The sequence below is a fragment of the Artemia sp. Qi Xiang Cuo genome, chromosome 11 (assembly GCF_049724085.1).
Source record: "Artemia sp. Qi Xiang Cuo chromosome 11, ASM4972408v1, whole genome shotgun sequence".
Classification (NCBI taxonomy): Eukaryota; Metazoa; Arthropoda; class Branchiopoda; order Anostraca; family Artemiidae; genus Artemia; species Artemia sp. Qi Xiang Cuo.
The window spans coordinates 73,847,697-73,860,805 of NC_142804.1; the positions used below are offsets into that span (position 1 = coordinate 73,847,697).

Sequence of the window (13,109 nt, forward strand, 5' to 3'; positions counted from 1 at the left end):
TAAGGTAATCATGTAGCATTTTATTCACGATTTTTTCAAATATTTTTGAAAATAGGGGAAGGATTGATATAGGTCTATAATTTTTAAGTTTTAATTTATACAAACAGGTCTGGAGGGGGATGACTTGTGCCTTTTTCATCTTATCAGTGAATAAACCATTTTCAAGGGACAAATTGATTTCGTGGGTGAAACATCGTATTAAATAACACATCACTGACTTCAAAGCCTTCAAGTTAATTCCATCTTTCCCTGCTTAATTAGATTTGATTGTTTTCACAACCTTCAGAATTTCATCTCCAGTACGCGGTTGAAATTCAATTTCATTTCCAATTCCTCTTTCATCCAAAAATTCGTCCTCCAAGGAATCATTATTAAAATTCACTAACCCTCCCGCATGCACATTTTGACCAATACTTGAAAAGAACTCAGCAAATTTATTAGTAATAATCGTTTCATCACTCACTGCTTCTCCTTGAATCAGCAGCGAATTGGGTGGAGCTTCTTTCTTCTTTCTTAGTAGACCGTTTAAAAACTTTCAAATTCCTCTCACATTATCCTTATTTAAACTCAGTTAGTTAGCAAAATATTCTTTTTTTGCTTTCTTTTTCATTAGAGTTCACTTTATTGTGTATTTTTTTTAACTCTTCCAATTTCTTGACACACTTACTATTTAAATAATCTGTATACACTTGATTTCTTAAATCTGACGCTTCAAGAATTTCTGTAGTTATTCAAGGCTTCCTGGGTTGATCCTTATGGATTTTCACAAATTTAACTGGGCAAGTCTTGTCATAAATTTGCTGTATCATCCCCATCATGCAATCAAATGCCCCAGAAGCGTCATCTTTTATCTCCAAAATATCTCTAAGATCAGTGCTGCTTAACTCATCACCAAACCTCTGTAAGTTCTCTTTTTTTAACGATCGAGTCTTCACTTTTTTTCTTTCATTTCTTTTTATGCGGACACAAGTTACCGTTCCGAGAACTGGAAAATGGTCAGAACAAGGGTACAGAACCACATCAGCATAACTACGGTCCAGATACTTCGAACCAACAAAAACATTGTCAATGAGAGTAGCTGAATGACTCGTAACCCTTGTTGGAATATTAGCTAGGGCAAAAAGATCATTAGCAACCATCAAATTAAAAAAATCCAGATTCACTCCATTCAGCGATAGCAGATCAAAGTTAAAATCACCCATACAAATAAAATCAAACCTGTCCGAGACACCGCACGCGTAAGTTGATCAAATCCACGCTCAAAATCTTCCCAGCTTGCGCTCGGTGGCTTATACACAATGCTAATCAAAAATTTACTACTACCCAAATTTAAATCTATACTAAAACTTTCAAACTTACCCTCTATCCAAACATCAATATCATTTCTTACTTGGTATGTCAATGACTTTGAAATCAAACACGCAATTCCCCCTCTGTGAAGTGACATCCGGTTTTTAGCCTCCAAATTATAATCTGGAAAAGAATACAGCGAGAAAGAGTGTTCCTGACTAAAAAAAACTTTCAGATATACCAATAAAACTAATTTTTCCTTGAGAATCAGAAAGAAATTGCAACACATCTTCATAACCAGTAGTGAGGTGACAATTCCAGGCACATAAACGCAACGAATCGGCTTCCCCGGGGTATAACTTCGATCTTTGGACATAAGCACTATTTTTTAACGGTTGAAATCTAACTTGGTTCATACTCGGTTCAGCATCTCTTTCTATTGGTGCCTATAAAACTTCTTCTAGACGAAAAGGTCGGCTCATTAAATCATCAAGTGAAGAACCAACGAAAGTAAATAAATAAACATATAACATATCTCTCTAAATGAAAAAAAAAAGAAAAAAAAAGTAAGAAACAAAAAATAGGAGACCAAGACATTTTTTTTGCAAATAATAATAGAAGGACTAAAACCAAAAACGGAACAAAACGGATCCCTCAAAAGAAAAGTAAAACAAATAATAAAATAAACGTTATAACAAAACTGTTTTTGCTAATAATAATAAGATTTAAAAAATCGCGAAAAAGAACCAGAACCAAAAAAGTCAAAAACTCTTTACTGAGAATAAAAAACGACAGAAAACAACACAAATACTAATTCAAACGCATTCAGCAAGGGATCTTATTTTCCGGGCAGACGGTTCACCAGGTAGCTTCACTAGTATGTTACCCCGATCAGTCCATACATTTTTAACACCAAAGCGATCCCTTGCGGCATTTAGCAGGTCGCTACGTCGCTCTGTAAGGGATTCCGACACAAAGATTCCAGACCCAGCTAGTTTAGACTTCTGTAAGAACACTTTTCGAGCAACTTCTTTACTAACAAATTGCACTAAAACTGGGGCAACTTTGTCACTGGTGGTATGAGGCCCATTGATTCTAAACCGGAAAACACTTGATAATTCACCAGAAGATATACCAGTAACACCCATCCGTGTCCAAAGGACTCTGAGCATGGTCGTTTTAAGGTCAACTCCTGGCTTTTGCTTCAGACCGTTGAAAATAAGACTGTCCAACATATTTTCTTGATCAATATCGTCTAGCTTGACTTCGATTTTTTCAATTCGATTCTCCAGATTACGGGTTTGCATTCTATACATTTTCAACTCACGCTCGATACGGTCTAATATGGGGTTGAATTCTAGTGACACAGACTTATATCACTCGCTAATTATAGTCTCAGCTGTATCTTTAAGACCAGATTTTGCATTCGAGCCACACTTGGTAGAAACCTGACGAGTTATCTCTGTAACTATAGATTCCCTAGTTTTCTCTAGCTCCTGTTCTGTAGCGGAAATTCGTGCAAATAAAGCAGACTGTGAACCGGGCAGCGCGGCAGCTTGATCCGGTACCGCAAACGCTTTTGAAATAGACCTGTAAATGTTGGGAAAACGCTTAAGTTCCTCAAAAGCGTGTTTCACAGTCTTCGCAGTTTTAGCAGAAGCCTCTTGAATATTATCCTTGTACGATACAATATTATTCCCAGAAACAATTTGCTCGTTATGATCCCCGTAACAAAAGATCAAATAGTTAGTTCGCTTTCCATCATTTTTCGTAATCATCAGAATTCGTACAGGCCACACTAGATAGCCTGCAAATTTCGCCAGTGCATGATCGAATTGCTTGAAAGACGTCATGACTAGTGTGAGAAGGAAAAACCAAAATTAAAAATGAAAAACCAAAATGAGACTTATCTTGTAGTGGGCAGGCCCACGGATGGCGTTGGCAATCACCGCTCTTCAGGGTGGCCCAGTGGACCGTGGAGGCCTGCGACGTTTTTTTTCCACCGTTTTCTTACATGCAAAACAGCATAGCATCCAATTATTAACAAAATAACTAAGCCATAGCGAGTCCTTTTTCTTTTCACAAAACGTGAATACAGCGAAACGAATTAATTCACTTATTGCGTTAACTATAAGTAGTTTTTTGAAACCCTCGAGCAGACGTTTGAAAAGAGGAGAAGGGGGAGGGGGGGCTTGAGTCCAGATCACCTGAAATGTCATGAATTTTTCAGTTCAAGTGTTTCAACAATGTTAATACGTTTTGTATTATTTGCCCATTTTGCAGTTTAGACTTACTCCTTTCTCCTACCCTAATGATTTCATATTTGTATGGCTGCACTTTGGTGATACAATATTTTTTTCGAATAATTAAGCAAGCTTAATTGAGCCAGCTCTCAATTAAGCCAGCTTAATTGAGAGCATCGAGTTTAAGTAAGCCCCTTTTGGAAGTATTAGCGTAGACAGCTCATTGGCTTTGGAAGCTGTATGTAAGTTTGTGCCACCATCCCTGCTGCCTCTGTGACTCGTACATTTTGGCGCATACGAACGTGTTCAAAGAGGCCTTTTTGAATGCAGGAATGAGATTTTGCCAAGTTTTGAAATTAAAAATTTTGAATTTTATGTTAGGCAGAATGTGTATACAACATTCTTTTAAAAAGCAGAAGGCGTATCTGTAATTTTAATAGTTTTATTGCGGAGCGAAAATAAAGTAATTTTGTTGTTGTTGGAATTTGAACAAGATAAAAATGTTTTTAAATTAAATGTGCTACTGAATAATAAATAAAATTAATAAATCATCAATGATCTTCCCCGACTGTTGTGAAGTAAACAAAACTCTGTTATTTTGTCCATCGGACAATAACAAACTAAAGGACCAGATTAGTAGATAATCATGCAAAAAGTGCAAGATACGTAAATTGGTTTGAAGCCACAGATATATCATGTTGAGGGAAAGCCTTTTGTCAGTTCTTGCAATAAATAGGTAGGCTACTTGCTTGCATGACCTACAGCTAAAGGATCGAAATAGATTTTTATTAGTTAACAACCAATCACTGGTTGTTCATGTCCGTTGATTAGCCGCTATTTATTGGTCATTCTTTACATTTATTTCGTGGTGTCGTGTGTGCTTATTCGAGAGAGGAGTAAGGTGAGGCTTGTGACAACCTGCTGTTTGGATGTTGGTTGTGTGACATTTTATTACCAGACTCGCTTGGTGTGTACACAGGTGGTGTTTAACTTAGTGATAATATCGTGCTAAGATACTAGGAATTGATGTTGATACCAAAAATCATAAACTGACAAACATCATGCAATAAATGTATCTCAATAGTTAATAAACATCAGGTTGGAAATACTCGTGCCTTTTGAAGGGTTGCGCACTAGGTTGCGTACTAGCACGCTATTCTCCTAACTATAAAAAGATATATTTTAAGGTATTTTTAATATAGCTATCACTTTTCTATCCAATAATAAGATTGAGGGACTCCTGGCTATTTATAATATTGACTATTTTGTTGATTAATAAATATTATAGAAAGCATGCTGTCAAAAATTTAGGCTGCTATATTATTATGCCAGACGTGTCAATAAGCCTGGGTAGGAGATTTAAAGTGTCAAAACCTATATAGAATGGCGGTATTTCTCTCATGAGCTCTATATAATAGTTTTGGTTTTCTATTTATGGCTTAATTCATTTTCAGGAAGTGAAATGATAGGCTGCTTCAGTATTACATTTTATGTATGGATACTATATTAGTATTTTGGCTAATTTGATTGATATTTTTTCACTGTTGTAAGGGAATACTCCTATTCAAGTACAGTTTCGGGGTTTTATCAACAAAGATGGCGCTTCGTTCGAATTTTTGCTCTTGTGCTGTTAAAATTGTCTTTTTCTGGAAAATAAACTTTTTTTTATCTGTAAAAAAACAAAACAGGAATCTCTTCATAGATTTTTGAAAATGTCTTAAAAATGGTTTTAAAAAACTCATTAAGATAGTCTTATGATAGAATGGAAATGCTAGAAAAAATCTCAATCGACGTGGGAGGTTAACCTCGGAGCTTTCGGTAACTAGCCGAAGTCTTTACGCATATTACTGGTAGAGCCTTCGGCTAGTTACCCAAGATGCGTATGTTTAACTTAGATATAAACAGTGATTTTTCTAGTATTTTCCTTTTAATCTGCAAATATCACATGCTTTTTATCAGTTTTTATATTCATTGGGCCCATTTGTTTTCCGAACGTGCAGTGCTTGGTCCCGGCGATATGTTTTTCTATACATATTTTTTTTTACTGTTAAAATCCTGTGTTTAACCATTGTTCTCAGTTTATTAGATAATATTTTAAATCTGCATTTTTAAAATTGAGATGCTGTATCTGTTACTGGTATTCTACACATCCCCAGGACGCCAAGTTTCTGGTATCGATTTTTAGTGAGACGCTACGTTTTCATCCGTTTTTGCCCTTGCTAGTAGGTCTATTGCTGCTGTCATCTACATTAGAGCAGTAAAGAACAAGATGCCTATAATATTTGCATAGAAACTCGAAATTTTCAAAATTCTCAGTGTATTTTATGGTGGTATATACCTCTTCAATTTTTGTGGAGTGTGAGTATAAATATTGCCATTGAAGGTCAGAACTATGTTCTATTTAAAGTCTAAACACTAGTTTTGTGTATAGAGGGTAGGTTTGAAAACACGTACAAATGCATTTTCAGGCTGTTGTTTTTCTGGGAAGGGATAGTAGGTGGACTTGGTCTTAGAGAGGGAGATTGTTAGCAATCCTTCTTGCATGTGGGTAGGATATTTGGTCTATTAACTTTGCGAGCTTTTAGGAAATAATCGTTAATTTATGTATCTGTGGACGTTTCCAAGCAAAGAATATCGGCTTTGAGTCAAGTACACCTTAAACAGAGAGCGTCAAATCCATCGAAATCTCTAGTTTTAACCAGTGGGTGTGTAAAACTGATTTTGACTTTTGACATGTTATATGCAAATCCTGTGGTATTTAATCCTATTGAATTCCCTAATTTGGTTCAGTGTAATTGAATGACTTGTTGAAAATCTTCTTGCATTGTTTGTTATTTAGTACCATAGTTTTTGCCATTCAAATGACAACTTAAAATTGATTGAGATGTGTATAAAGTACATAATTTCTGGAACCTATTTGACCGCTTTTTACTCTTAAAGGAATTGAATGCGTTTTATTGTGCAATTATTCAGTTTCGAAATTATTTATATTCCGCTTCGATTTTAGAGCTAACCTACTGAGTAAATCTTGCACTAAGGTCTACGTACAGCTTTTAAATTACTATTTTATGGATATCAATATTAATGAACTTGATAATGTTCTTTTGAAAGAATTCAGTGTAATGAAGTAACTAGTATTCAATCTCCAAATTAGTAACAATTCATTCAATTATGGTGCTGTTCTGCTCTTATACTCAAAGTCTTTGTACATATATGACTAAATATTATAATTAAATATATTATTGTTAAATTGTACAATTTTGAATTTTTTTATTTCATCAGCAATTCCAGTTTAGTTTCCAAACAAGTATTCTAGTTTTATATGGTGCCGAATTTGGGGAAATGTTTTGAATGAAGATTGACGAAGGATTTTTGAGTTACAATTTTATGTGTATCTAGACCAATGAACTTAATAATATTGACCAATAGTCACTCAATAGTCATTATAATCTTAGACTACATCCTCAATGAATTAGATAATAATTTACACACAAAGAAAGATAAATTGGTTTATTGTGATAAATTTGAGGCGCCCTAACTTTGGATTTAGAAAATTATGCCCCCATTCTGGGTACATACGTAACTGATCCTATTCAATTGAAATAGGGTTTATTGATAATTTAAATAAAAAGGAGAAGTTTTTTTGAACTGAAAGTAAGGAGCGACATTAAAACTTAAAACGAATAGGAATTACTCCGTAAATGAAAGGGGCTGTCCGCTCCTCAGCGCCTCGCTCTTTACGCTAAAGTTTGACTCTTTCTAACAACTCTTCTTTTTACAACAGTAAAAGGCTTTAGCGTAAAGAGCGGGGCGTCGAGGAGGGGGCAGCCTCTTCCATATACGGAATAATTCTGTTCGTTTTAAGTTTTAATATCACTCCCTACTTTCAGTTAAAAATATTTTTATTTAATTTTTGAACGTTTTTGAATTAATGCAGGTTTTGATTTAGGCTCACCGTACATGAATAATTAAAACGAAATTTGCATATTGACTTTACTTTTTTTGGCTATTGGCTCTTTCAAATTTTGATCGGACGATTTTGAGAAAAAATGGCGGGGGAGGGGGTTGTCCTCCAATTTTTTTGGTTACTTAAAAGGGGCACTAGACCTTTTAATTTTATTTACGAACGATTTTATTAGTAATAAATATACGTAACTTACGAAATAACTTACATTTCTAACTTCTATATTCGTATAATTTCATTACGTATATGAGGGAGTTTGCCCCCTCGTCAATACCTCGCTCTTCGTGCTAAAGCTCGAATTTTGTTCCAATTCTTTAAGAATGACCCCTGAATCACAAAAGTCGTTTAATTAGAATAAATAGCTCTTTTGAAATCACTAAAAAAAACTTTATCGTAAAGAACGAGGTATTGAGGAGGGAGAAACCCCCTCATATACGTAATAATTTCTGTTCGGTTTACGTTTTAATGTTGCTCCTTACTTTCAGTTAAAAAAAAACAACTATTTTTTAATTTAATTTCTGATTCTTTTTTAAATATGGATTCTTTTTTCTTTTTCTGATTCTTTTTTAAATGCTGGGAAATCCGGCGCCCCCTTCATGGAACTTTTCTTCCTCCATGAAAAATTCCTTCATGGAAAAATCTTCCCACGTTATTCCGTTTTTGGAGTTTCGGTTACTATTGAGCCGGGTCGCTCGTTACTTACAGTTCGTTACCACGAACTGCTTGATATCCAAAAAAAACTTAGTTTTTAGTAGTATATTTAAAAGTTAGACGGCAATCACAAAACTGATTCTTTAATTAGGAAACATAACCTATTATTCGAATTTTGATGAAATAAAACAAATTTGATATTGGTGGTATTATAGCAGGGAATTATATGGGAAAGGACTATACGTCCCTTCAGTCGTTGGTCTATCCAGTACCATGGGCATAGGGAGGGGGAGGCAGGGGGGGCAGCTGCCCCCCCCCCCTAGACCTTCAAATTTACATTAGATATGGCTGAAAAAGTAGATGGTTGGAAAAGCAGTTAATAAAAGGCCCTCCTTCACACTATCGACTGCCCCCCCTAGAGAATATGCTGCCTACGCCCATGTCCAGTACATGATGTAAAATGTAAACTTTATATTTAGAAATTGAATTTCCAGATAATGACTTTCTATTTCATTGCACTTTCAAATGAGAAAGTGCAATGAAATAGAGGGGTACAACCATTGGCAAGGGGGTACAACCCCCTTGTAATGAATAGTAGGGGGTACAACCATTGGCACTTTCAAATGAGAAATAATGAATTGAGTAATTATTAAGGGCAAACATAAGCAGTTACTCCTCCAAAAATAAAGAAATATTAAGTAGCTTTAGAACTGTTCCTTGTTTTAAGTGGAGTTTTTCACTGAAAGTAAGGAGCAACATCAAAACATAAGACGAACAGAAATTACTAAGTATATGATTAGGTTCGCCCCCTAGTCAATACCTCGCTCTTTAAGCAAAAGATTTTTTTTATTACTTTCATAAGAGCTATTTATTCTAATTAACGGCCTTTGTGATTAAGGGGTCATTTTTAAAGAATTGGAACAAAATTTGAACTTTAGCGTAAAGAGCGAGGTATTGACTAGGGGGTGAACCCCCTAATATACGTATTAAAACTATATGGATATAGAAGTTCGTTACGTAAGTTAATTCGTAAGTTACGTATATTTATACTAATAAAAACGCTCGTAAATAAAACTAAACAACTTTCGAGAAAGCATTTAACCAAATAAAAGTAAAATTAATATGCAATTTTTTTTAATTATTCATGTACGGTGAGCCAAAATCAAAACCTCCATTAATTCAAAAATGTTCAAAAATTAAATAAAAAACAAGTTTTTTTAATGGAAAGTAAGGAGCAACAACAACAAAAAAAACTTAAAACAAACAGAAATTATTCTGTATATGAAAGGGGCTGTCCCCTCCTCAACGCCTCACTCTTTACGCTAAAGTTAGACTCTTTTTTACAATTATATTTCTTAAAAAATAAAAGACTTCAGCTTAAAGAGCGTGGCGTTGAGGAAGGGACAGCCCTTTTCATATACGGATAATTTCTGTTCGTTTCAAGTTTAAATGTTGCTCCTCACTTTCAATTAAAAACTTGTTTTTTTATTTAATCAAAGATAGAGGCGTTAGTTGTCGACAGTACTATATCCAGAGTGGGCGGAATTCAAAAATCAGTGAACTCAAAAATTAATCAGTTGAAAAACTAATAGCCGCGTTTTGAGGTTCAGCGGTTTCGAACACGGGTTGCTTTCGTCTAGTTCATCAAGCGTTTTCACAAAGCGGGTTCTCGAGAAAAACACAAGGTTGAAGCCTCGGACCCGCAGAAACTAGACGAATAACTAGAAAGTTGAAACTAGATGAGAGCAACCCGTGTTGGAACCCACTGAGCCCGAAAACACGACTTAGCAGTTCGATATCACGAACAGTCTGATGGTTTTCGAGGAAAACACGGGGTTGAAACTTTGAACCCACTGAAACTAGATGAAAAACTAGAAACTTGAAACTAGAAGAGAACAACCCGTGTTCGAACCCGCTGAGCCTGAAAACGCGGCTAATCTCTAAAGTTGTTCAGAGAATTTACACATCAGCTATTGTATTTTATTCCCTGTAAGTAGTTATTATGACCAGTGCTTTTTTTTGACAGTCGGGTGTTAAAGTGTGTTGGTATATGCTAGCATGAAAAGGAGTTTGTGGACTATACCTCGAGTAATATGTTCAATCTTCAAATGTTTTCTTGAAAAGGGACATTTCTTTAAAATAATTGCGCATCGACTTGAGACCACATTCCCACACACCTTGATTGTATCTAATTATTTACTTATTATTTCTTTAAAGAAACACCTGATTTCGTCCGTCCAATGGAACCTAGTAAAGAGGTAATGGCTGGATCAACGGCCGTATTAGAGTGCATGGCGTCTGGCTCCCCTAAGCCCCGCCTTGTTTGGACAAAAGACAGTGGTCCACTGCCTGTTACTGAACGCCATTTTTTTACGGCTGATAATCAGTTATTAATCATTGTTCATGTAAAGGAATCAGATACAGGCCGGTACGAATGTGAGATGTCAAATGTTCTTGGAAAAAGTCAGGGAGCGACCCTGCTTGCTGTTAAACCAGGTTAGTTACTTGTGTTCAATTTATATATTTTTGAATATACAACACAGTAAAAAGCTAAGTGAAGTAATAGAAAAAAAGAATAAACTTAGAAGAAAAAAGTTAACAGGAATAGAAAAACCATAATTTTCATTGATTTTATTTTTTCTCTTCCTTTTTGCTTTATCCTTCACTTCTTGTATTGGGGATGATAAATAAATTATTATTATTAAGGGGAAAGTAACAGTTTATTTTTGTTTTTAAGCGAAATATTTTTGGAAAACGATTAGAGAGGAAACTTTGGTTTCTTTCCAATAAAATAGCAACCCCGCAATCTAGTTTCCCACCGAAATCACAGAACAGCCTTAAATAAAAAAAAATAAAAAAATAAAAATAAATGTTATGTATAAATATAATTAAATATAAATCAAGCATTAATATTAATATTATTCTCATCAGTTATTTATCCCTTTTACTTTTTTGTTTTTACTTTGGACTGAACCTTGCTTTTGCCGATTAATGCGAAGGGACATTTTTTTATTTCAGACTCTCTTAATTTTACTTTGCTTTTTCCTTAATTTTTCAAAATTTCAGTTAGTATCCTATATAGTTGAATATATTAAATTTATTTTCTGCTTGGTTGGAATTTTTCCACTTCTAATGATTAATGCTGTTCTTTCAATGACTATGGAATAGCCATTGACAATTTAAGCTATGAAATAGCTTAAAATAAACTGTAAAAGATGGAGGATAATGTTGACAAGAACTAGTTTATTATATTAATAATGCCATTTTAAAGTGCCAAATGACCAATTATTTTCAGTTTCACGATTTCTTTGATTCAAACAAATTCGTCTTTCTAACCGTTGAAAGCTTTTTGGCAAATTGCCATTTGTCATTAAAATTGACAGCAACCTTCACGAACAATACGAAAGCTATGAAAATATATTAGAATAAAATGTAAAAGATGGAGGATAATGCTGACAAAAAACGAACTTAACAATAGGGAAATCTTGAAATCTAATCCTGAATTGCTTCTTGACCTGATAAACCCGTAGACCAGGGCTTCCTGAACTTTTTTCATTAACGACCCCAATTATGATTACAAGTTTCCCGGCGATCCCATATAAATATAATTGAAAGACAAATAAATATTTTTGGATGATTCATTTGTTAGGTAACAATATACATACATGAAAATATATAGTTTTAGAATTCGTTTAGAAACATACAAAAGTATAAAATAAAAAAATTCCACAAAAGTTGAACAGTTGTCTTTATTATACTTACGAAAACTATATGCCCTATTTTTCACCAAAATTGCATTTTTTGCAATAACATAAATAAAAGAGAATTTTAACCGTTTTAGTTCAATCGAATATATTCGAACGCTGTCGTTGGGTGGTTAATATTAAATTATAAATGAAAAGAAAAACTTTTGTGAGATGGATGTGCCTGTTATTTGTTGTATAACAAATTAAATCTTGGTGGAATGTTCGACACTACTGGACGTAAGTGGAATGTTTGACACTGCTGGACGTAAGACATCTTCAACATTTTTTAGCGATAAACGATATTGGGGTTTCATATGTGTTAAAGCTCAGAAAGTTACTTCACATAAATATGTGGTGTTGACGAACATATAATGCCATATCTGCGATTGTGGGGAATTCAGTTCTATTTCTGATCTAGAATTCAGTCAAGGGCTTTTTTTGAAAATTGTAGTTTTAAGTTTGAATCACTCAAAAGCTCAAGTACTGACAAATCCACTTGGCCGGCTTGACCAGTGAGCATGTGATCAATCAGTGCATTTAAATCAGTAAGAGGAGCGGATTTTGAATCGCACAGAGACTGAAGAGCCTGAAATCAATCTGCGGTAAACTTACTGATAATTATGTACAGAACTAGTGTCTCTAAAAGCGCTTTTAGAGCACCTAGTTCTGTATATAATTTATCCAGTAAGTATTGATCGCAGATGAGTTGTAGCTCTTGATTCTCGTGCGAACAAAAGCTCCTCCCAATTATTTGTGCACTGATTGTCCACTTATTGGTGAGCTGGCCACAGTGGTTCTGTCAGTACTTGTTCCTTAGGTGATTATTCTACTGTCTAGCCCGTGAGAAGATTCAATGCCACTTATGTTTATACGTTCTCTGGAGCACTCGCAGCTCGGTCCGGGTTTTTATAATGGGTGAGATAGGGAAAGATCATACTGCTAATTATATAAACTGTGCTTTTAAGTGATCTATAATAGTTTTTGCAATAAAATTTTTACAATGATTTCTCTCGCTTATCGAACTGTCGAAACTGGAAAATATTTCGAACAATTTTTTTTCTATCCTATTTTTAATCTTTTTAATAAAACTTTGAATTTTATCATTAGAAGTAAATATATTGCAATTTTTTCCTTGACGAGACAAGTTGAGATCATTTAATTTCGCAAAGAGATCCGACAAATAACACAGCTTGGATAGGCATAAGTCGTTTTGAA

At 34.5% G+C, this 13,109-nt stretch overlaps 1 protein-coding gene across 4 annotated transcripts in view; it reads left to right on the plus strand.

Annotated features, from left to right (window-relative positions):
* The window catches only part of LOC148947334 (uncharacterized), a 222,110-nt gene that overhangs the window by 202,389 nt on the left and 6,612 nt on the right, over window positions 1-13,109 (plus strand). For all 4 annotated transcript variants that reach the window (XM_089097024.1, XM_089097023.1, XM_089097022.1 and 1 more), the window contains one exon: window positions 10,366-10,644. In XM_089097024.1, coding sequence (XP_088953150.1) covers window positions 10,366-10,644 — 279 coding nt within the window. The remainder of the gene's footprint in view (window positions 1-10,365; window positions 10,645-13,109) is intronic.